We start from the raw sequence: 24,492 nt of genomic DNA on the forward strand, positions 1-24,492 counted from the left end.
AGCGGGAGGCAGAGAAGCATAGCTGCGAGGTCAAAGCAGTAATAGGAAATGGATAGTAAGGCCCTATTCTATGATTCTATATCTAGAGGAACAGAGGGGAAGTTGAGGCTCCCCCTGAGCAGCCAGGAAGAGGCGTGCATTTTGTGTGGATTAAAGGTTGGCTTTTGTATCTGAAATTTTCTCACACCTGCAGGGACAGAACGGAGTGGAAAAGGGTGACCCCCCCCCCCAATTCTATTTTAGGCCAATCGTGCTTTTGGGGCGCCGACGCATGACTTTGGCTCCGGGGTCGGCAGCGCCGCGTGCCTGCCCGTGTCAGGGAGAGCCGCCTCCCCGTGTCAGGGAGAGCCGCCTCCCCGGCGGCGCGCCGCGGCTCTGCACCATGGGGCAGGCCCCCTCCCCCTCGCAACACAGGGCTGGGAGAGCCCCTCCCCCACGGCGGCGGGGCGGTGCCTGGGACTGGCGCTCTCACGTCCCGTCCCCCGCTCCCCCCGCCGGCGCAGCGCTGTGGTGAAGCCGCATTGTTTGTGCTGAGGGGGGAGGGGAGGTTCTCAGCCCGAGGACGGAGCGCCGAGCCCGCAGCCGGACTGCGACCAGCGCCGCGCCTCCCGAATGCGCCGCGCGAGGCCCGAGCAGGAGCCCCGCACCCGCCGCCGGCAGCCCGAAGGCAGCCCGGCACCGCCAGCGCCCGCTTGGCCGCTCGGGGCTGCTGGGAGCGGCATCGGTGGGGCCGCCCCCGCCATTAGACCGGCCGCAGCGTCGACCCGGAGACGAGGAGCAGGAGGGTCTGTCAGCCGCGCTCCGGCGGCTCCCACAGCGTGAGTGCGGCCGGGCGGGAGAGCGGGGCCGGCGGCTTGCGGCCGGAGCCGGGCCCAGCGAGAGGGGCTTGGCGGCGGGAGCGGGCGGAGGCTGCCCGGCACAGCGGGCGGGGGAGGGCGCAGCGCAAGCTGTTTTGTTGGACGCCATGTTTGTGGGCCGAGTATTGTCAGGGTGGGGGGTGGGGCGAGGCTCGGGAAGGGCTGGAGCTGACGGGCCTGGGCAGGAACTATTCGCGCGGGGGTGACGGGCGCGGGTAGGAACCATTCGCGCGCGTGGGGGGGGGTGTGGCTAGAGCGATGAAGGGCGTGGGTAGGAAGTGTTCGTTGCTGGAGCAGGGTGTGGGAGGGATAAGGGGCGTGGGCAGGAACCATCCATTGCGGCGGGGCGGGGGGGGGGCGAGTGGGGAGAGAAGGCAGAGGGAGCTTGGGGAGGAAACCCTTCTGGAAGAGACTAAGTGCGAGTGCCCTTTGGGAGGGCGGCAGGGTAGAGAAGGGGCTAGTGGGGTGAATGATGCCGGTTACCTCCTTGCTGGGTTCCGGGAGACCCAGGAAATGTTAGGCTTGGTAATATCAGGTGGGCTAGAGCCTAGGCCTAAAATGGGTATTTTCATTGATGGGATCAAATGAATTCTTCAGGGTTCAGCCACTGTTTTTTCTGTGTATCAATATGGCTAGACTTGAGAGGGTGATCATACTCTGAAGGCTGAGGCTGCTGGTATCCTATCTCCACGTGTATGCTGGAAATGTTTCTGCTTGCTCTCCCTTATGGTCTGGTACTAATGTACTGTTTGTAACATCCTTGGTAGTTTCATTGTGTCCATCTCTTTGCGGTGCTCCACAGAAGGATGCTTGTTGAGAACCATGAATGGAATGGGGGATTTCTCTTCCATAAAGGAGTCAAGGACCAAACACAAAGAAATGAGGGAGAAGGAGAGTAGTGAGTGCAGGGTTCACTGCAGGCTTGCAAAACGAATTGGTAGCCTTTACAAAGGTCCGTACAAGTGCTGCACCATAGGTTTAATCTGCTCTCCCCTCACCTGTCCCCTTAGCAAGGAGTGCTTCAGCCCCATAACTTTCATTGCACAAAAACAGCTGCATTTTTTTTTTTTGGTCATGATAGTGGAAACTGTCTCAGCAAATGGTCATTCTAAGAAAAACAATAGCTCTGTGGAGAGCATTTCTTCCATCTTCTGCAGGCTTTGACATCCTTTAAAAGGAGGAAAGAAGTGACCCAAACTGAGTTGTGTAATGCATTAGGAATTCTTCCTGTTTTATGGTAAGGTTAGCAACCCTTATTATTATGCTTTAGGGTCCAGGTTATTTTTTACTCACCCAAACTAGGTATCTGCAAAATGAGGACAGATAATTTCAATACTACTTCCACATGTAGTGTGCTCCCTCCCACACATTTTTACTGTTTTCCCTTTAAGTGTAAAATGTTAAATTACCATCCATTTCCAGACTGGAAACTAATCTAAATGTAAGAGAAAGTGCTTAAGTATGTAAATGATAATTGTCCTAATCTCATTATTGGGAGATACCTTTTTTCATCACTTTGTGGTAGACATCTTCCCTTATTTAGGATTTATGACATTTGCGGTACACCTGGGAGGCAAGCTGCTTGCATTCTGAGATACTCTTGTTCATCAACTGGTTGCCACTGTGATTGAGAAATTGCTTTTTGGCCTGGAAACTAATACACATTATTGTGTTTTTTCCAATATTAGAATATATGAAAGAACAATGACTAGGATATGGACAAATGGCAGTGTCTTCTATTGCCATGGTTCTCAACCAAGGATCCGGGGCCCCCTAGGGAGCCATAAGCAGGTTTTAGGGGGTCTGCCAAAATAAACCAGAAAGCAAGGCTGACTCACTGGGGACCAGGGAAGAAAGCTGAAGTCCAAGCCCCGCCGCCCAGGGTTGAAGCTAAAGCCTGAGCAACTTAGCTTCACAGAGCTGCCTGTGGAGTTGGGCCCTGAGCCATTGCCCTGCTTTCCTACCCCCTAATGCCAGCTCTGGCTTTTAACCTACTGAATATGGAGAAAAACAGTAGTTGTGGCACAGGTGGGCTGGGGAATTTTTATAGCACGTTGGGGGGGGGGCAAGAGGGAGGGCTCTGAAAGAAAAAGTTTGAGAACCCATGTTTTATAGTCAGTCATAATAGCCACTGTCTGTCCCTCTTTTCCAGTTTGAGGTAATAGGCAGTTACCTCCATGATCATTGGTATTTGTAGCTCTGGTTATGGTGTATATAAAAATAGGTGGGTTTATATAAAAATACTCCAAATATTCATATGTTGGATTATTAAAATTGAATTAAAAATCTATTTACTCTTTACCTATTAATGATAAATAGCATATCTTAGAAAATGAAACTAAATTGGTCAATTTCAATGTCAGGTTCTCTTGCACTAACAAACTGATAAATGACTTTACAACATTATAAGGGTACAAACAAATCTACATTTTTATTGAAATTTAGAGGGGCCGTTTTATATTCCCTGCCCCAGAATTTGTGAGATTATGGGAACTAAATTTAGAGTTAAATTAAATTGTCACTCTTTATATCTAGTTATTAGGCCTACTATAGCGAATATTAATGGATTCATCTGTTCTGTGGTTGGAAACTGACACGTTCAATGAAATGTTGCTTTACAAACTAATAATAACAGTACCTAACTTTAATATAGTGCTTTTCATCAGTATGTATCAGAGCACTTCACAATCTTTTAATATATTTATCCTCACAAGCACCTCTATTAAAAGTTTCATGGAAATTCACAAAAGGAGAAAAATCTATGTAGATTTTTTTTTGATCATTACCAAGAACAGTGGAAATCCAGATGTTGCCCTGTAATGATTGTGCACTGGATGTTGCTTTTTGATTTGTGTTAGAATCATATTTTTAATACAACTGTGTTTGACTTTAACACAAAATTTGTTAAATAACACACTATTACATCTACAAAACCACGAAAACAAGTTCAGGCTGATCCTTTTGTTGTTGTTTGTTAAATGAGGCCTTTTGTGGGGGGGAGGGTGAAGATATTGCAATGGATGTGATCTGATATTGCCTGCTTGATACATTCCATCTTGCCTTTGTACTGCAAATCATGAGGTATGTGATTGTTGTGCATATAACTTCTGAAGGTGAGGAAAGCAGTGCATTTTAGGTTTGCCTTTGAATTTATTGGTTGTAGTAAATTTTGTTTCAACTTTTTATGAAGAAAACAGAAGTATATTTGCCCCAATGTTTTGTTAGGCATACTATCACTGACTGAAATATTTATTCTGCAAACTTTACTCACGCCATCGTGTGTAATTCCTGACTTGATGGGGCTTGTATGGTCTAGCTAGCAGGTCAGATACATGGCCATGGGATCTTAAGAAATCAATTCTAGGGGGAGCAAGAGTTCGCTGTTGGTAAGATTGAGACTTGCTTACTGTCTAACAGCTGGTTTTCAGAGTGCTCTAAAGATAAATTAATATAAAGTAATTACCATAACTTTCAGATGCCAGGTTGAGTTTGCAGGGCTGATGGAGAAAATTATCTTTCATTTGGTCAGCTGATCAGACCTGTGCTGAAAGAAATAGAAACATGGAAGCCAACAGTTTTATTTTTAGTAATCTTTCAGATTACCAACCGTGTATGGACCAGTCTGGTCAGGATGCTTAGTTTTCCATTTTTACAATCTTATTATCACAGCTTCCTTTATGATACAGATGCAATACTTTATTCCAGTAGAACTTGAAGCTAAAGATGAATGTTTCTTTTCCTAGGTCACTGGTTCAAATCCAGCCCAAGCTAGCTGTGTATAATTTTGAAGTTAATGGAATTTTAGGAACCCTACTACAAGTCAGAAAATGCTGATTTACTCTTGAGAATCAATTGCTGAAAATAGCATTGGAGGTTTCTTTTAGATCAAATGTTCATTTTAAAAGTGATTTTGTTTTCTTCTCTAATTGGCAGCCCCAAAAACCCAGTCTGGGAGCTAAAATTAAAGTAGTTCTCAGTTTGCGTCTCCCCTAGTGGTAAAAGTATTGGTATTAAACCTTAATTCATAGTTGTCTCGGTGATACGTGGGCCGTAACGGAATATGCTCTTCCACAGCAATATGGGCTATACAGAACTGAATAAAATGTATGATGGTGGTAATAATTTTAGTGACAAAGATTATGTTGATTGTCTGATAGCACACCTGTGAAAATATGTATAAGACCATTCCCTATCTGTAAAAGTTTACAATGTAAATAGTGAGACACATGAGGAAATAACATAAACCATACATCTTTGAGGTTTACTTTAGGTAAGTGTAAACATACTGACTAAGCAGATACAATTCTGAATACATAAAGAGGTCAGATTTGTTAAAGCAAGTGCAATTTTTACATAGTTATTTTTCAGATCATAACTGCCTTTTGTGCAAAACTATATCTGGAATATTTCTTCTTCGGGCTGCTGCTGAATAAGCTTTCAACAGTGAAACCAGGACTTTGCATACAGGCCTTTATTTCTGGAAAACAATGGTAATTTTCCATTACAATGACTACAACGGACCCTCTCTAGAATGCGGGATCCATGCACGGTACCGTGTTAATGCGGGGGTCGCGTTATCATGGATCCCAATTTAAATATTTAAATTTGGGATCCATTACTGCGACTGCGCTATATGCGAATCCATGCTCTAGTGAGGGTCCGCTGTACTTCTGTTACCTTATGGCACAAGTTTAATCCTTTGGTGGGTGGGTCTTGGCAACAATTTCTCTGTGCCAATGTTGAATTGCTACAGTTGGATTGGCTTCCTGTCGCTTTACAGAACCTATAGTTCTCTAAATTCATTATACTCTTATTAATTTGTCTCTATGGGACTTTTTTAATGTAGGAAATGAGTGTAATTAATTCCAGTAATCTATCAACACATTTGGATTTGGAGTAATGCTAAATGTGCTACTCACTGGTGTGTCTTTGGAAGTTAGGGGTAGCCAGATTTAAGTTTGTTTCAAGTACAAACATTGCATAAATTTAAGACTTGCATGTCCCTGGGTAGTACAAAGCTTAAACTAGCTTCTGGTTTTTTGTTTTTTTTTTACTGTATTAATTTTTATACTTTAGCAAGAGAGATAAATTTTCAAAATGCAACATAATAACTCTGATTATAATTTTAGGTAAACATTACCAAATGAGGAGAAAAGGAAGATGCCATCGAGTATCTGCAGCAAGGCATTCTTCTTCCCCGTGCAGTATTAAACACTCACCTACACGAGAAACTTTGACATATGCTCAAGCTCAAAGGATGGTTGAAATAGAAATTGAAGGTCGCCTGCACAGGATTAGTATTTTTGATCCATTAGAGATTATATTAGAAGATGATCTCACAGCACAAGAAATGAGTGAATGCAACAGCAATAAAGAAAATAGTGAGAGACCACCAGTTTGTCTGAGAGCTAAGCGACATAAAAATAACAAAGTGAAAAAGAAAAATGAAGCTCTTCCAAGTGCACATGGTACACCTGCTACAACAAGTCCTCTTCCAGAACCAAAAGTACGTGTTGTTGAGTACAGTCCACTTTCTGCCCCTCGGAGACCTCCAATTTATTATAAATTCATTGAAAAGTCAGCAGAAGAACTTGACAACGAAGTAGAGTATGACATGGATGAAGAAGATTATGCATGGTTAGAAATAATAAATGAAAAGCGAAAAAGTGATGGAGTATCAGTTGTGTCACAGAATATGTTTGAATTCCTTATGGACAGGTTTGAAAAAGAGTCTTATTGTGAGAACCAAAAACAGGGTGACCATCAGTCTTTAATTGACGAAGATGCAGTATGTTGTATATGCATGGATGGTGAATGTCAGAACAGCAATGTAATCCTATTTTGTGATATGTGTAATTTAGCAGTGCATCAGGAGTGCTATGGGGTGCCATATATACCTGAGGGTCAGTGGCTCTGCAGACGCTGTCTGCAGTCCCGTTCCCGGCCTGTAGACTGTGTGCTGTGCCCAAATAAGGGAGGTGCCTTTAAAAAGACTGATGATGACCGCTGGGGACATGTTGTGTGTGCTTTGTGGATTCCAGAAGTTGGATTTGCCAATACGGTTTTTATTGAGCCCATTGATGGTGTCAGAAACATTCCCCCAGCCAGATGGAAGTTAACATGCTACCTCTGTAAACAGAAAGGCGTTGGTGCCTGCATCCAGTGCCACAAAGCAAACTGTTACACAGCATTCCATGTGACATGTGCTCAAAAGGCTGGTTTGTATATGAAAATGGAACCTGTGAAAGAATTAACTGGCAGTGGAACAACATTCTCAGTAAAAAAGACTGCCTACTGTGATGTACATACTCCACCAGGTTGTATACGGCGACCTCTAAATATTTATGGAGAAGCTGATATGAAAAATGGTGTGTGTAGAAAAGAGGGATCAGTCAGAACTGCAAGGTCTACATCAAAAGTCAGAAAAAAGGCAAAAAAGGCCAAGAAATCAGTGGTTGAACACTGTACAGCTATGCCAACAGTATCTGCTCCTTATATTCCCCCTCAGAGGTAAGCAAACAATCATGCAGCAAAATGTAGACACAAATTTCTGTATGTACTTTTGAATATACATTTGTCATAGGTTCTATAGATAAAGAATTAATGGAAGTTTGAAAAACTGCATAAGGTGCTTATACAACAAAGGAAAAAAAGGAAAATAAATAGGTGTCCCTAACATGTAAATTGTGCATGTTGTATTACTTTTGCCACTTGTAGTTAAAAAGCGCACACAAATATTTTCACATAGAAATTGGAGGATAGTCCTCCCCCCATCCTACTTTCATTGTTAGAGCCAGCAATCATTTTTCTTCCACTCTGTAAATTCTGTGTATGTCCTTATAGTTTACTCACTTAGGCCCCAATTCAGAATAGTAAAAATATCACATGCTTAACTGCACCTCATTTCAGGAAAGCTCTTAAACACATCTTTAAGGTTAAGCTGAGATTTACTTGCTTTCCGAAATGTACCTGACTTTCCATTCTCAGCGGGGCTTTTTAAAGGGACATCAACATGAAAATCACTTTTGCATATGACAGCATTTGTATCCAGTCAACTTCATTGGTTTTTTGATAGTCAGTTGTTCTTAGTGTCCTGTGCATTTAGCACCATATCATTCTCTGTACTTTGAACAGAGCTTGCAGTTATGTTCTTCCCTGAGCCCGCAGTGAAAAGAGGACAGTGTGGAGGAGGAGGGTGAATATAAGCATGTTTTGTGGTCCAACTGCTGTTCCATGCTGGAAAGACTCTTAATATCAGCAGGGAACAGGGGGAAAAAAAGCAACATAAAACATTTTAATACAGGAATTAATCAAAATACTCTCTACATGCTGATTAAAGAATACTTTATCAGAAATTAGAATTTTTTGAAATTAGTAAATTGAATAAATATTCAAGTTGAGAGTTTCCCTCAAAATTTCATCTTAGACCACCAATACTAGTGGCTTCTGTTGAATTGGACATCCTGTGCTCATTCAATTTTAGTCTACTGTAGAATGTTTTCCAAGTAGTATAAGAAGCACTCTGAGGCAGTTCTTTGGCTAACGGGTTAGATCAGTGGCTGGCAGCCTGCGGCTTGCAAGGATAACCTGACTGCGGGTGGCATGACATTTTGCTGACATTGACTGTCTGCAGGCCTGCTGCTTCCCACAGCTCCCATTGGCCAGGAACGGCGAACTGCGGCCACTGAGCTGTGGGGGGCCATGCCTGCAGACTGTCAACGTCAGCAAAATGTCTCACGGCCTGCAATCAGATTACCCTGATGCGGCCCGCAGGTTGCCCACCACTGGGTTAGATTCTCGCATGGCTGTTCCTACACCTTCTGTTTGGTATTGCAGTGCAGCTATATTCTTCAAGGCTGGCAAGAATTACAGTTTGATGCTGTGCAGATTTCTTCTTGAAATTAACCAGGAAGTCATTAAAGCACTGCGCTACAGTTTAATAATGCATCTGAAATGAATTATTAGGCATGGGACCAAAAGCTCTGTGCCATCAATACATTGACACTAATACATGTACATGAGAACATAAAAATAGCCCTACTGGGTCAAACCATTGGTCCATCTAGCTCAGTAACCAGTCTTTCAACAGTGGCTGGTGCCAAATGCTTCAGAGGGAGGGAACAGAACAGGGAAATTTATCAAGTGATCTGGCTTCTAACAGCGAGAATTTAGGACACCCAGAGCACGGATGGACCTATCCTCCATGAATTTATTGAATTATTTTTTGAACCCAGTAATAGTTTTGGCCTTCAGTTAACACAACAATCAGGGGTCACCCAATGAAAGTTATGTGAAGGAATAAATAACACTGCCTTACTCACTTTTTCAACACCATTCATGATTTTATAGACCTCTATCATTACGTCTCCTCAGTCTTCTCTTTTGCTAAACTGAACCGTCCCAGTCTTTTTAATCTCTCCTCGTATGGAAGCTGTTCCATACCCCTAACAGTCTTTGTTGCCCTTCTCTGTATTTTTTTCCATTCTAATTTTTTTTTTTTTTTTTTTTTTGAGTTAGGGTGACCAGAACTGTATACAATATTCCTGGTATGGGTGTACCATGGATTTATATAGTGGCATTATGTTTTCTGGTTTACTATCTATCCCTTTCCAAATGGTTCCTAACATAGTTAGCTTTTTTGACTGCCACTGCACATTGCGGGAATGTTTTCAGAGAACTTTACAGAGTGACTCCCAAGATCTCTCTCTTGAGTGGCAACAGCTAATGTAGACCCCATCATTTTGTATGTATAGTTGGGATTATGTTTTCCAACGTGCAGTACTTTGCATTTATCTACATTTATCTTCACCTTCAACTTTCTTTCCCAGTCACTCAGTTTTGTGAGATTCCTTTGTATCTCTTCACAGTCTGCTTTCCAAATCATTTATGAATATGTTGAATGGCACTGGTCCCAGTACAGATTCTTGGGGTAACTCCACTATTTTCCTCTCGCCAGTCTGAAAGCTGGCCATTTATTCCTACCCTTTGTTTTCTATCTTGAAACCAGTTCTGATCCATGAGAGGCCCTTCCATCTTATACCATGCCTGCTTAGTTTTCTTAAGTGCCTTTGGGGAGGGACCTAGTCAAAAGCTTTCTGAAAGTCCAAGTACACTATATCCACTGGATAATCCTTATCCAAGTTTGTTGACACCCTGAAAGAATTATAATAGATTAGTGAAGCATGATTTCCCTTTACGAAATCTGTTGATTCTCCACAATGTATTGTGTTCATCTGTGTGTCTGACAATTCTGTTCTTTGTTACAATTTCAGTCAGTTGCCTGGTATTGAAGTTAGGCCTATGGGCCTGTAATTGCCAGAAGTGTCTCTGGAGCCTGTTTTAAAAATCGGTGTCACATTAGTTATCTACCAGTTATCTAGTACCAATGTTGATTTAAGTGCTGTGTTACATACCACAGGAAGCAGTTCTGCAATTTCATATTCGAGTTCCTTCAGAACTCTTGGGTGAATATCCTCTGGTTCTGGTCACAACTTATTATTTAATTTATGAATTTTTCCTCTATTGACATCTCAATCTGGGACAGTTTCTCAGATTTGTCACCTAAAAATAATGGCTAAGGTATCTACCTCACGTTCTTTACAGGGAAGATAGATGCAAAGAATTCATTTAGCTTTTCTGCAGTAGCCTTGTCTTCCTGGAGTGCTCCTTTAACATCTGAATCTTCCCAAGGCCCCACTGATTATTTGGCAGGCTTCCCTCTTTTGATGTACTTTAAATTTTTTTCTGTGTCTTGAAGTACAATTGTATAGTTAAAACTAAAACTGAATAGTTCTTTTAAAAATGTTTCCATTATTTAAAAAAACAAACAAACAAAAACATGGGTGGGATAAAATTTCTGTGATCCTAATCTTGCTCTTTTTCATTTTAAACTTTGTTATATTGTAAGTTCCTGCAGGAACTTAAACCTGTATCTTGTACAGTTTTTTGTATATATCTATAAAATATATGTAAACACACTGAAAATTATATAGTGTACTGGTTTTAGTGCCTGCAGGAGTTTGTTATATGCAGAAGTGTAAATACAAACTAAAATGGATCAAAACTAGTATCAAAGCTATTTTCACCTGTTAAAATTGTGTGTGTGTGTTACCAATACTTTAAACAAGGACTGCTGGTGTACTGGCAGTCTAATTTAGAACTTGTGTGAGTTAATGAGAGACTGATAATTTCATAAAAGCTAACACTGTGAGATTTCCTTTGCGTGGGGGGAGGAGAGCAAAGTTGCAAGACTGTAACTTGGCTTCATTTATCTATTTTCAAATTTAGGAGGACTTAGAACAGCTTAATTAAATGAAGAGAGCACTGAAACTTATTTTTGTCGGATTCCATTCACTTACGTTAATTGAGTTTTAATACCTCTTGAATGTGGAGACATACTGATTATGATGTCAGAGACTTGGGACAGAAGGTTTGTCAGAGAGACATACTGACTTCAGTTTTGCTGAACATTTGGGACTTTACCTCGTTGATACTCAAAAACACAACATATAGTAGGGGTCAGGAAATAAATATGACACATAATTTAGGGAAAGAGATTTTTTTCTGATGTGCCTCTCTCTTCATACTGATTTCATTTCCAGCATTGTTATAGCACCAGTATTCTCTTTTTAGGATTAAGCGAGACGAATGCTTTGTAAGATACTTTGTGGCAGGGACAATGTTTGTGTTCATAATGTTTACTACAACAGGGCCCTGATCCTGATTGGGCCTTTGAGCTCTACCTAATACTACAAATAAATTATACCATTTGATGTATAATGTACGTATAATGTATGGTTAGAGCTGGTCAAATTATTCTTTACAAATAATGGTTGTTGAGAATGTAGCCCCCTTCTGTTCTGATTTCTGTTAATATGTACGCTGAATAGCTTGGACGAACAGCTTTCAGTCTCTCTGGGTTGGTAGCAGACTTCAGTTAGATTGTACTCCGTTCATTATTCATGGTTTGTGATTGATTAAATGAAATTATTTCTGCTTCTTGATGAGATAATTAATATTTTAAAACAGGGTAATAGCAAGTAACAAATACTCTTGTTCACATGAAAAATAGGTATTCATACATTAAGTCTAGCTCCAAAAATGTTTGTAAGCAATTCTGTTTGCTTGAATGTTCACAGATAACAAGGGGAACAGGAATTAAACAGGTTGAATTAAATAGCAATTTAGAATTTAAATGTTCAAACAGTGTTGAACCAGTTCTACCTTTTTTTCAGTTCTTCCTCTTTTTTTTTTTTAATTTAATTAATTCTCACTAAAATGAGGCCATCACATATGTGTAGAGGAGGGGGAGGGTAAGGAGCGGGGGGGGCATTATGGTCAGAATGACCCAATTTTAATATTTGATATCTTATGAAAAATCAGGGATAGAAATAAATTCTCTACATTGTTGGGAAAACTGCTTCCATTCCCAGATTCCACAGATATTCCAGCATTTGTTTCCAGCCTTGCTCTGAAGCAGTTGGACATGTAATGTTCACTGATTTCTCAGACCAGAAATTATATTTTTGGCAGTGGGCCAGGGTTTAAAAGTGTAGTTAAAAAATAACAGTTTAAAAAAATGGTTTAAAGGCAAGTTCTTTAAAATAAATTGTTTGGCTTTGGAAATTGCCTCAGAGTCCAAAGTTGAAAGGTGTATATTTTCCTAAACTAATCTGTGAATCAAACAAAAAAGTTTGTTTTTGATTTGTTTGATTTTGCCTTTACTGAAGAGAAAATTGATTTGACTGTAGCCCAAAAACTTCATGATCTAATCTCCTTTTCCTGAAGGATAAATACTATGAGAATTAATATGTGGGCAGTTTTTAAGTACAATTCCACAAAATGATAGTAAATGCTATGGTTAATGCTACTTGCAGTCTTCATGGAAACTAACCCCTTTTCTAATACTATTTTTAAGCTGTATCTCTCTTGGGGATGAAACTTGCCATGCCCTTTCTACAGAGTGAGGAAAATTTAAGCCGTTTAAGTTATAAAAGAAGGAAAGCATAAACTCAAATTTTAAAAATAATTAATTGGCTTGATATTTAGAGCTGTTGAACAGTGACGTAAAAGTTGATGGGGGAGCTACATGTGCTCAGCACCTCTGAAAATCAGGCCATTTAATGTATATATTTATTAAATCTCCTGCTGAGTAATACCTCAGAATTGGCTGAATAAAGAAACTGTCTATTTGACATGTAGCTAGACCTTCATTTGAGTGTTTCTTAATCAACCTTAGATGAAAAAAACATTAAAAGTAAAGTGAGTAGAAAAAGGTCTTCTGAACATGTTCAGCGAGCATCTCTGAAACTTTAGCAAAACTTAATGAGCCCCTGCTTCCATATGACATTCATTTAGGTATGAATGCACAGTCTCCTTAATCTGGAGTGCCTCAGTGAGAGAAGCTATACCTAAACAATATGTATGTGTGATATTGACATACACCCACAGTAAAATTATCCCCGAAAGCCCCTGCCATAACACTAATGAAAACGGTAGGTGTGAAATTTGCAGTCCCTGTGATTTCAGGATATCTGTGCAATTATTTTGTATTCCAGTTTTCTGTACATTAAGCTTGTCTAAGAAAAAAATCCTAGGTAAAGCTTTCAGAATCGTTTAAGGGAGTTAAGGTCAGATTTTCATACAGGTTTTTGCAGCAGTTTAACTAGGTTGGTTTAAAAGCAGATTCAAGTTATACCAGTGCAGCTGTTCCATGTAGATAAGCCCATAGGCTCCTATGTCCTTTTGGCATTTTTCAAAAATGTTACCCGTTCTCTTTCCTGCTCAGGAAAAATACATCTCGCCCAGTGCAAATTAACATTACTGCCCTATTAAACTACTCTTTGAGAAAACTCTCCGGCAAAATGAGCCCACTTCTACTCCTGTTGATGTAAGTGGTAATGGGTAGGGACTCTCCCCCCTTCAGTCTTCTCTAACATTGTCACCCAGACTGCTCATGCTGTATGTGTTTAATTATTCATTAAGTCGGCTACTTCTCCCACACTGAAAATATATATTAGTTAATTACTTACAACAGGACTCTGTTATTTCCTTTTGTTTTGTTTTTTTTAAATGTTGTAACTTTAATGTTGCATTAAGTTTTGCCTGTGTTTATTATAAGGGAGCATCCTCTAGATCTAGATTACGTAAAACTTTTGATTATAAAAGATTGATATCTTCTTTGAGAAGTTCTCACAACTGCATTGTTGCTTTTGACATTGAACAGTGGGATATCCCTTAGGCTACAGAAGTGCCTTGTCTTTCTTCCATGAAAGCTTTGGCTGAGATAGAAACTGAAAGTTATCACTTACCTTCTGTTGCTTGCGTTCCTCAGCAAAAGTTTGGCAGTTTACTAAAATAACTAAATATGATCTGAGGCAGTGCTGACAATGTTGCTGCACATGCTATAGTGGGAACACTTAAAAGATGCTAGAGCAACTGTAATGGGGATGTTGACCCGCTGGGACTCAGCATGTGGCCCCAGTTGACACCATCTGGGACAAGAGGGTGTTTGTGGCGGGGAAGGAGGGGTGGGGGGCTGGGCTCCTCTCATCAACCCCGCAGATGTAGCACATTGCCGGAGTGGTCCATCCTCCCTATGGAATAACAGCCTTCCGCTGGCAGCTAATGTTGGCTCTGTAGCTCACGTGGTAGCAGTCTGTGTTGTAGTGTCAAGGTTCATGGTTCAAACTCTACGTGATATCTAAGCTGTTACAGTTGTACATAATGGAATTTGTTTTTACCCTTTTCCTTTAAAACAATAATTCTAGGAAATTACACACAAAGACTGCAATGTAAAGCACTCAAAAGTTAGGAAATGGCAGATTTACAGTTGTTGGTGCAGCCTTCATTCTTCCCCTCGTGTATGCATTGATACAGTGTTTAATTTCATTTTCTCATCCTTTTATTTTCCCGGCATGATCCCTGCCTCATTCAGCGCACATGATAGATGGGCAAGGGGCTGAATTATGGCTGCCTGTGCAAACTAAATTTAGCATTTCCTAATTTTCTAGTTCTTGACTTTGCAACCTAAATAACATTCGTTTAGTGTTGTTTTTTTGTTTTTATACATATAGACATGATACAGACTTGACATGCTTCTTTTGGCTCAAACATACAAATCAAGTTTGATCACTATGTAAAATGAGGCAGATTGCACAATTTATATTGTTTGGGGGAGGGAAAATCTTATGTGAGAACTAACTGAAGTTTGATACCAACTGTAAGGAGTGTGGCTCAGGAATATTTTTACATAATGTTAAGGAGATCAGAAATACTGTAGAAAGATTTAAAATTCTTCAGTACTTTGGAGATGCACTGTGACATGTAACCCACTAGGTTACCATAACATTCATTCAAGAATTGTCCTTCACCCTTGAGTGAGGCAGATAAATTAAAAGACTTAACTTTTTCTGGCATCTTCAATTCCAGATTAGAACTGGGTAAAAGTTTTGTCAGTTTCACCAGACATGATTGTTTCAGTTAAAGAAATAAAAAATAAAAAAACCAAACAAAATCAAATTTTTCATTTAGACATTTTTGAAAGAAAACTTTTTTTTTGGTTTGAAAAGACTTTTTGTTTGAAAATCCTTTAATTTTATTATAAACCCACAAATGTTTAAAAATGGTCAGTCTAAACATAATCTTTGATGTTGGTGAAATGAAACATTTTGTTTGACCCACAACATTTTTTTTTAATTGCTCATGAACAAAAAAATAAATCCATATTGTCCAGCTCCACTCCAGATACTGGAGAGTACGTATGTAGTCTTGGAAGCTGAGAAAATAACATCTGAAATGTAAGGTTGTTTTGGTGACTGGAAGCTGAAGAGAATACGAACAATACTTTCAAATAACAACGTAATGGACAGGAATGATCTAGCTTTTTGTGTGTGTCAAATTGTGTTCAGGAGGTAGCCCACTTCTATCTTATGCTATTACCTTTAAAAGATATTTAATGTAATTATTTTTATGAAAAATTGGTCTGCAGGATGTAACCAATGGAGAAGGAACAGTAAAGCTCCTAAGACTCTTAAATAATTATATCTGATATCTTGGAGGATAAACTTTCTCTATATTACATAGATTTTTTTTCTTCCACATTTATCTTTGTTTTGATGATGATGGCTTATTTCAACACATAGTAGAAATTCAAATTTTGCCACCATATGCTTCAGTGCACAATATGCCTGTCACTCCATTTCTCTTGAATAAATAATGGGGGCCACCATTCCTGAACAAGTATTTATATCCAAATAATGAAATGCTTGACTGAGTATATGGATGTGGTTAAAAAAAAAGCTTTGACCACAGTTGTGACTTGGGATGTCATAGAGCATGGATTAGAAAATATTTTAACAAAAGATGCTTGAAATATGAACTTGCTGAAGTATATAGTTGGTTAAAGAGGCTACATTTTAAAAGGGTCCCCTCAAAGTAATGTCTCTTACAGGCATACTCAACACGTAGAATAGTTTATTCAAACCTTGAGGTTTTCTTTTGGCATAATAGTGATAATATTATGCAGTGGCGATATCAGGAAAGTGGCAACATCAAAATGTTTATTTTTATTTTTATTATCACTCCTGGTGATGGTACCACAAAAAATCTGAAGATAAATATTTGAGTGTTTTAGTTGATAACTGTATAAATTTGAATCGGAGGATAAGTGGCTAATGTACAATATTGTTTTGTTTGAATTTATAAAAGAGTAAGAGGTGTGTATTTCACACTGTCTGCACCTCCTGACAATGACAAAATACATCCACATAATTAACATGGGGAGGAAAAAACAGCAGCCTCACAAAATGCCATAACTACCAAATAGCTGTATAACACTTGTCATGTCTGGATGAAAAATAATTAATTGGATGATCAAATTACTGAAAGAAATTTAGAGGCTCCGAAGGAAGTAGGAAATTGGTCACTAAGGAAGACTGATTGTCCTATAAGTTTCATTAAGTTGATAACCTCTCTGGTGGATATGTAAGACTATTTGTTGAAGTCACTGTCCCCTTCACTGAATAAAAATTGAAGAAGTTCTTTTACTTGAACCAGGAAAAGAGCTACTGAATTGTGACAGTCACACTTCTCATTGATAGTTTGGGCAAACTTTGGCAAAGAAGCTTCAAACCTCTCTTTCCAAGCTGGCCAACCTGGGTGTGTAGATGGATTTTAAATTAAGTTTAATAAACACTATTGTATTTTAACAAGCAACCCTCCTGCTCCCTGTTTTTCCCATAACAGCTTTTCTGCTATTTGTAAAAAAGGTTTCTGATAAAGTTGTTGGGGGGTACTTAACGTGCTATGTTGTTACTGAAAACCTCCTTACACGTAACTCACATGTCCCAAATTATTAATTGGTTTATCTTAACCTTCTGTATAAAAATCTAATCAATTGGGAAGAAAGTCTGACTTCATCAGTTAATTATAAATTGTGCATAGAGACATGCCATAGGTATGTCCTTCCTTTTTCTTTTCCTGAGTTACTTTCTGTTTGTTTCATATGTACAGTGCAAGCCAACTGGAGAATAGATGGTATTTCTCTAACCTAAGTGGAGACAAATGTTAGTATTTTTGCAGGCAATCTCTAGTGCATCTTCCAAAGAGTTTCAGTCCCTGATAATTGCATACATGGGTATAACTGATGTTCTTTGTTTTCAGTTAACATAGATAAGTCCAAAGTTCTTGCCCTGAACCAACAGGGTAACTAAAACAGAACTTCAGTTTTTTAAAGGCAAAAAATCTGAAATATTTTGAGATTCACTTATCTACCAATTGCATATATTAACTAAAATTTTTCGTGCTGACAGATAAAAAGGCAATGAGAAGTGGTTGGTTCTTCCTCTTCAATTATAGAAGAAATTTGATTTCAACATACATTGCCAAAAATACTGTTTACTGGTCATTTTATTTATTTCACAAGAAGGTTACAGAACTGCAAAAAGGAGGGGGAGACCACGGTTCAGTACTCTTCTAGAGAGAAAAGAGGCACGCAATTCTTCAAGGGAAAACAAACAAAAATACCCTTGAGGTATAGAAGTAAGACTTCAAATTTTCTATAGAATCGGTTAAAAGGAAAGTTGCATAATCTAAATCAGTAGGAAATAAATTCATACACTAAGTTTGCAAGTTCTAAATATTGTATGACTCCATGAATTATAATTAAGATAAGCCACATGAAGGCTTAGACAATAGAAAATGGGAAGGTAGGAAGAATTAACATATATGATGTTATATTTCTGCTTTTTATTTTTAAGCGTATAATTTTTGATCAGTATTTCATTCCTCATTGCTATGTGTAGTCCTTTGAGGTAAGTGCTGTGGTGATGGACACGGAAGAAAAACTCTTAAAATTTATTAGATATTTAAAGAGTAAATGCCTCTTAAAAAATATTTTCAGTGCGATTTTTTTCAACAGCTACCCTACAAGATAGTATTTAAAGATACTAGAAACAAAGCAATTCCTGCTTGGGATTGTCAAAGGAACCTAAAGGAATTTGGTTCCCAAAAACCATTGGATTTCAAAAGGATTTGTATGCCTGACTCCTTTGAAGGTCACATCCTATATCACTATACAGGAGTAGTTATATTAACCTTGTAAAACTCATGAAACTAACCAGCCAAGACACCGAACCCCCCCAAAACAAAAACAAAACCCCCTGCTCACCTGTTACATTAATAAATGTTTATATTTTACTTGCCCCATCCAAAAAAAAAAATAATTACTCAAATGGGTGACTGGACAGGTAGAGTTTTTGCGAGAACTCTAGAAAATGGAGACCTGGTTTTACATTCCATAGTGTGAGTGAGAAGTGAAGGTAAAGGGCTTACATTGACTTTACTAAAAGCAAAGTGAGGTAATTGTCATTTAAGTACTAATATAAAATGTAAAATAAAAACTTTGTTTTATTGCTTTTTATCATAATGAGAGCCTAGGGAAGGATGTGTGAGCTTCATGAAGAACCTTAATGGGAAGAAAAAAACAGGTACTAAAGGGCTCTCTAATCTTGTGGAGAAAGTTGTAACAAGAACCAATGGCTACAAATTAAAGCAAGACAAACTCAAAGTAGAAATAGAGCATAATTTTTAACAATGAGGATGATTAACCTTTGGAACAAACTACCATCAGAATGGGTGGATTCTCCATCTCATAAAGTCTTCATATGAAGACTGGTGCCTTTCTGTAAAATATGATTTAATCATGATATGTTATGGCTTGTTATATATGAGATCCAATAGGGTTATCTAATAATCCCTTCTGGCCTTAAAAAAAACTATGAATCCTCTAGGGCCTGAACCAATGCCCGTTGAAGTCAATGGGACTTCAGTTGGTGCTGGATGAGGCCCCCATTTTTTTTCAAGGAAAACTGTGGATCTTTAGACCCAAATCCTGCAAAAAGTGATACATATATTTAACTTTATATTTTGACAGGTTTCAGAGTAGCAGCCATGTTAGTCTTTATTTGATGAAGTGAGCTGTAGCTCATGAAAGCTTATGCTCTAATAAATTTGTTAGTTTCTAAGGTGCCACAAGTACTCCTTTTCTTTTTATATTTTGAATATTTCCTGGTCAGAAATTTTCTTCAATGTCCTTTTCTTAAAAACAATCTGTGGGAAATCTGTGGGAAAATTTCACTTTTGCTGGAAAATATAAATGATGGCACCCTTGCCTGATTAGAAGGCTATGGTCAGAGCAAACGTGAAATTGACAAGAGCCATCCAGGCAGGCAGCTGAGGAGCAGCTTCAGCTAGGCTGAGGGGAGATGGGGAGGCTGTGCTTCCCAAATCTTAGGCAGCTGGGGAGTGGGAAGAACTCAGCGTCCAGCTGAGTCTACTTTGAGGGTTCTTGTCAATTTAACTTTCTACCTGTAAGGAGAAAGTGAAATTGACCAGAGCCTTCCAGGTGAGTAGCTGGCCACCATAAAAATTGTTTTGGTTCTCACAAAACAGAATTTTTCAGAATTTGTTCTACAAAAAAACTGTTGAGGTGCTTACTATTCATCTTGAATTGGGACACAATTTTCTGTGGGGCAGAAATTCCATTTTCCAGCAAGCTCTACTTCAGTTAACTTCATTGGGGCTACTGGAAGTGTATAAAGTTATGTGCATGTTTCGTTGTCGGATCAGAGCCTTATTTCTTTCTGTGAGTTGCTGTGTATTGTTAAGTGTAGTTTTAAAAGCACCAAGAATCTCCTGGGATTCTTTTTGAAGATCACCTTGTTTCCTTTTAAAATACTAAAGTAATTGATCTCAAACACTAGATCATCAGAAATTCAAATGTAATTAAACGTCCCCGTGATTTAATTTAACTTCCTATAGTTATATTCTTAACCTTTAATAGTGAAAATTATTGAAAATGTCATACTTTCATATCCTTTGTTTCCATTATGTAAGAAGCATATTAAAATAAAATTTCTTCCTCTCTCTCTAGAAATTTTTATTGTTTGGGAAATAAGGAAGTTGGAATAGAATGGACGCAAATTTGACTCCTTTTGTGTGTGTGTACACTAGCATCAGTGATGAGTCAGTAGAAAGTCAGCAATGTATTGTTTTAGTTAGTGACTATATTTCATTTAGGCATTTAGTTTTGCTTGTTTTTTGTGGATCTCTTAACATAACAGCAAGGGAGGGAATAACAAATAAGACTGTAAAGTCATAAAAATTGGCAGGAATGAAGGAAACTCAGGGATAGGAATAGTACCTGAAATTTTAGTTATAGTTCATATTTCAAAACTGATTAGATTTCCGGTTAAGTGTCCTTTTCATTCATATAACTGGTTGTTTGGGCATTTGATCCTTTATGATATCTATATACAAGAATAGGAAGTGACTACCACATAAGTTCAGTTAATATAATTATACTGGAAAAATACACATTTGCACTTTTGTGGGAAGACTCTCATTTTAGGTGGTCTGCATTTTGAAAGCCTAGTAAATGTGTAATGTAGGCAAGTACTACAGAAACTTTCTTGCATTGTTGTAATAACTGAGTCCTTAATCCTGAACTGCCATACTCTTGCTATTTGGTATTAGTCTCTTAATTAGATACCGTCAGTAAGCTACCAATTAAAGTGAATTGTGTGGCATTATGTTAAAAAGATCCACATTAATTTGCACAGGTAGCATATTTCCTTTACCACTGCCTAATGTGAATTTTGATTTCCATATATTTCTTCCAGTCATCACTTAAGAGAGAAAGTTTGTTTTTATACCCGAAACTCCCATTATTTAGACACCCTCTTTACTTCTGGTGTCCCTACAAGAAACAGTCTCTGGTTATATTCGGTAACATTTATCAGAAGTTTTAAAGATTTCCCTCCCACCCCAGGAGACTGCAGAAGACTCTTAACAGGTTATATTTGATTCTGTTAAATAAAACAATTCTGCTGAGCAACAAAGAAACTACTGTAATTGCTTGAATAATAGATCCGATGCATTAGCCTCCTTTTATAAAATGCGTGTGTGGATTTTTTTTTTTTCTTTTGGCATATAAAAAGTTATAAAGATGGACCAGTCTTTCTGAGGAGGTGGAGGCTGTAATAGATCTTTCTTTCTTGCTTATTTGTGTCATATGCACTGTTATGCAAATATTTTCTGTTTGTTTTGTTTCTGCTTGAGAACTTCATAAGCTAGTGTTTATTCACTGTGGATTTAATTATGCAAATTGCCAAAATGGGCAAGTGCCATTGAAGCCAAATAGAAGTTTTGGGTGCACAGTATGTCACAGGTTTGGGCCCTACATATTTTAATATTTATCTGGTTCTTTTAGGTTAGTGGTTCTCAAACTGTGGAGCAGTTGCTGCAGTAGAAGAGAACTGGCTGGTCTTATAGTACTGCCTTTCCTTATTTCAAGCTGCTACATCACATCTAAAGGGCAACTAAAAATATGTTATGTTTTCATGTAACTAATTACTGTAGCTGCCATAGTGGTGGTATATAATTGAAACTGAGAGAGGAACTGGCCGACATAATAATGGGGGAGATGTTCTGTGAGATTGCTGTTGGGAGGCCAAGCAGTCCATGAAAACATATTTGAATAAAGAAATTATCCACATTAGAAAAAAACCTGTCCTTTTGCTACATCTACCTAAGCCACAGTCTTTCAAAGACTTTAAAACAATCAATCAAAATCCTTTTCTGGATGCAATTGTTTTCAAGCCAAAATTCACTTATAGCTTAACTTCCCAGTTTGGAAGTTGGAATGTCATGCAGATGGAATATATATATGCAGCTCCCATTTGACAACCGTTAGGTAAATCCCCAACTGAAAAATTATGAGTAAGGACTTCAGTATATCCCAGTTCCACAGTTATAGTAATACTTCGGCTGCAAGCAGAACTGTAAGGCTGTGAAACAAGTATAACAGTTGTGAAAGTGTTTAAACATCTTTGTGGTTTTGGAGTGGAGCCCAGGAAAGGGGAAACCAGCAGGGGGCCTGCCAGGGGAAACTCAAGAAATTAAAAGGTAGCAGTCAGACAAAATAGCTTTAGAAAATAGCCAGTGTGAGGATGGTAGCACGTGCATTTGTGCTTTTGGTTTCTATCTAGAACAACAACTTGGAAGCTCAAAGTCTGGTCCTATTAGACAGGACCAATTATACATGGAGGGCCAATGGAACAGAGCTACTTTCCTTTTACAACTCTCTAAGAAGTAAACAATACAGAAAGGCTTTAGGAATACTGAATTTTGAAGCTTGTTTTTAATCTATAATATACACATTCAGTTCCTCAGGGATGGGATGCCCCATAGTAACGTTAACAAATTTTGCACCCTTGTCAGCAGTCTCAGAAGAGAGGTCAGCAATTGCACAAACGTGGAGACTGACCTGCCTTTCCTGCAGCGATTCTTCCAGATCAGAGCAAAAATTTACATTTATCCTGCACTTTTAATGCCTGCATGAGCACTCTTCCCATTAATCTCCTACCCCAACATTTCTGTGAATCCTGGTCTACACTTGAAACTGTCTTAGTATAGTAATGTTGGTTACAGCTTATTGTCTCTTCTCTTCCCCCTCCCCCCCCAACAACATTTTTATTAGGATTGTCGATTAATTGTAGTTAACTCGCGATTAACTCAAAAAAAGTAACTGTGATTAAAAAAATTAATCATGATTAATCACACTGTTAAACAATAGAATAGAAATATTTTTGGATGTTTAACAGTGTGATTAATTTTTTTAATCACTTGACAGCCCTAATTTTTATATCAGTAAAAGTCCTAGTGTGTACACAGTTATACTGGCAAAAAGTGCTTTTGCTGATATAGCTGGGAACTGATGCAAGGTTATACCAATTAAAGCACTCTTGCTGGTATAAGCTGCATTTACACCAGGAGGGTTTACTGGTATAGCAAACTCCCAGCTTTCCGATGGTGTATACACTGTTTGCTTCTGAAAGAGCTTTAGATTATTACTAGACTTATAATATCTGTGTATAAAAATATTTGTGGGGGGAGTGAATCCCTGAAACTTATTTAAGAAGATTTTATTAAAAATGGCAGTTTAGAAGCTGCAAGAGGTTTGAAATGTTAGCAGTAGTCCTAACTGAGATGGATCAGTGGCAGAAATTTCCTTGTCCAGGAATGGCACTTAAGTACGTGTTTGTGTTTAAGTACGTGTTTGCTGTTACCTTTGATAGCAAATGTCCTGGCTAAGATTGGGGGACACAAATGCTCCAAGAATCCAGTAGTCCCCTGTTGGATTAACAAATACAATTCTTAAACCTGATAAGGATTTTGTGGTTTAGTCTCACCACATCTGATCACACAAGAATCTCAAGCTGTGGTTACTTGGGTATCTTCAAGTTGGTGTAGTTTTGACCCAGATTTTTGACTCAGTTGAATAGGTTTTTCTGTCTCCATGAGAACCATGTCAAAGCAGTTATTTGACTGTATCTTTTACTGTGTTGCTTATCAGCTTAGTATGGTCTTAAAGCCTATCCCATATCAGAAAAGTCTGTTGTGGCAGCCAGCCTCTGATTTTCCCTCAGGGTAGTCAGTCCTTTTCCTTCCCCATGGGCCACACTTCCCCCTCTATCCAGGAGATTTGCAAAGCAGCCGGATTTCTACATGCTTGCTTAGCAGTTTTGCTTTTATTTAAAGTAACATTTTCAAGTGCATCTAAGTTACGTATAATTAGTCATTAAATGTCACTGGGACTTAGGACCCTAAATTGCTTTAGCACTTGAAAATGTTACCCTTAGCTTCCAGATAATCTGGCTTGTCTGTCGGAGATACAGGACCTCTTTTTAGGCCCAAGCTTTTGTAACTTTAGCTTTTAGTTTTGGAATTTCCCTTTTTTTTTTTTTTTTTTTTTTCTTTTTAAGAACGGTCTCATTCTTTATATTAACAAAAAAACAAAATATATGCCGGTATCTTATACCTCTACTAAAAAAAGTAATTTTTGATAGTCATGTACAAAATCAAACAAACACCTTTTCTGCAGTTGCTACTGCTTGTTGCAATATTTTGTTTTATTCAAACATCCTTAGAGTGTTTTACTCTAGATGGATGTACATTTGTTATAATATCTTACCAAAGAGAAAGTAAAAATGTTTCCATTCACTCTTACACTCCTTCCCCCAGAGATGAGGTTTCTGTAACCCTTTATTATTTTACCTCCCACTCAGAAGGGAAC

The 24,492-nt window shown here is 38.6% G+C and overlaps 1 protein-coding gene across 7 annotated transcripts in view; it reads left to right on the top strand.

The window, feature by feature from the left end:
* Positions 1 to 441: 441 nt before the first annotated feature.
* Positions 442 to 24,492, top strand: part of BRD1 (bromodomain containing 1) — a 106,305-nt gene continuing 82,254 nt past the window's right edge. For 5 of the 7 annotated variants that reach the window (XM_073328328.1, XM_073328329.1, XM_073328331.1 and 2 more), the window contains exons 1-2: positions 442 to 818; positions 5,987 to 7,367. In XM_073328328.1, the coding sequence (XP_073184429.1) occupies positions 6,001 to 7,367 (1,367 nt within the window). In that variant the 5' untranslated portion in view covers positions 442 to 818; positions 5,987 to 6,000. Of the gene's footprint in view, positions 819 to 5,986; positions 7,368 to 24,492 lie in introns of those variants that run through there. The other 2 variants (XM_073328335.1, XM_073328333.1) reach the window with 2 other exon arrangements.

Source organism: Lepidochelys kempii, chromosome 1 (genome assembly GCF_965140285.1).
Source record: "Lepidochelys kempii isolate rLepKem1 chromosome 1, rLepKem1.hap1, whole genome shotgun sequence".
Taxonomy (NCBI): Eukaryota; Metazoa; Chordata; order Testudines; family Cheloniidae; genus Lepidochelys; species Lepidochelys kempii.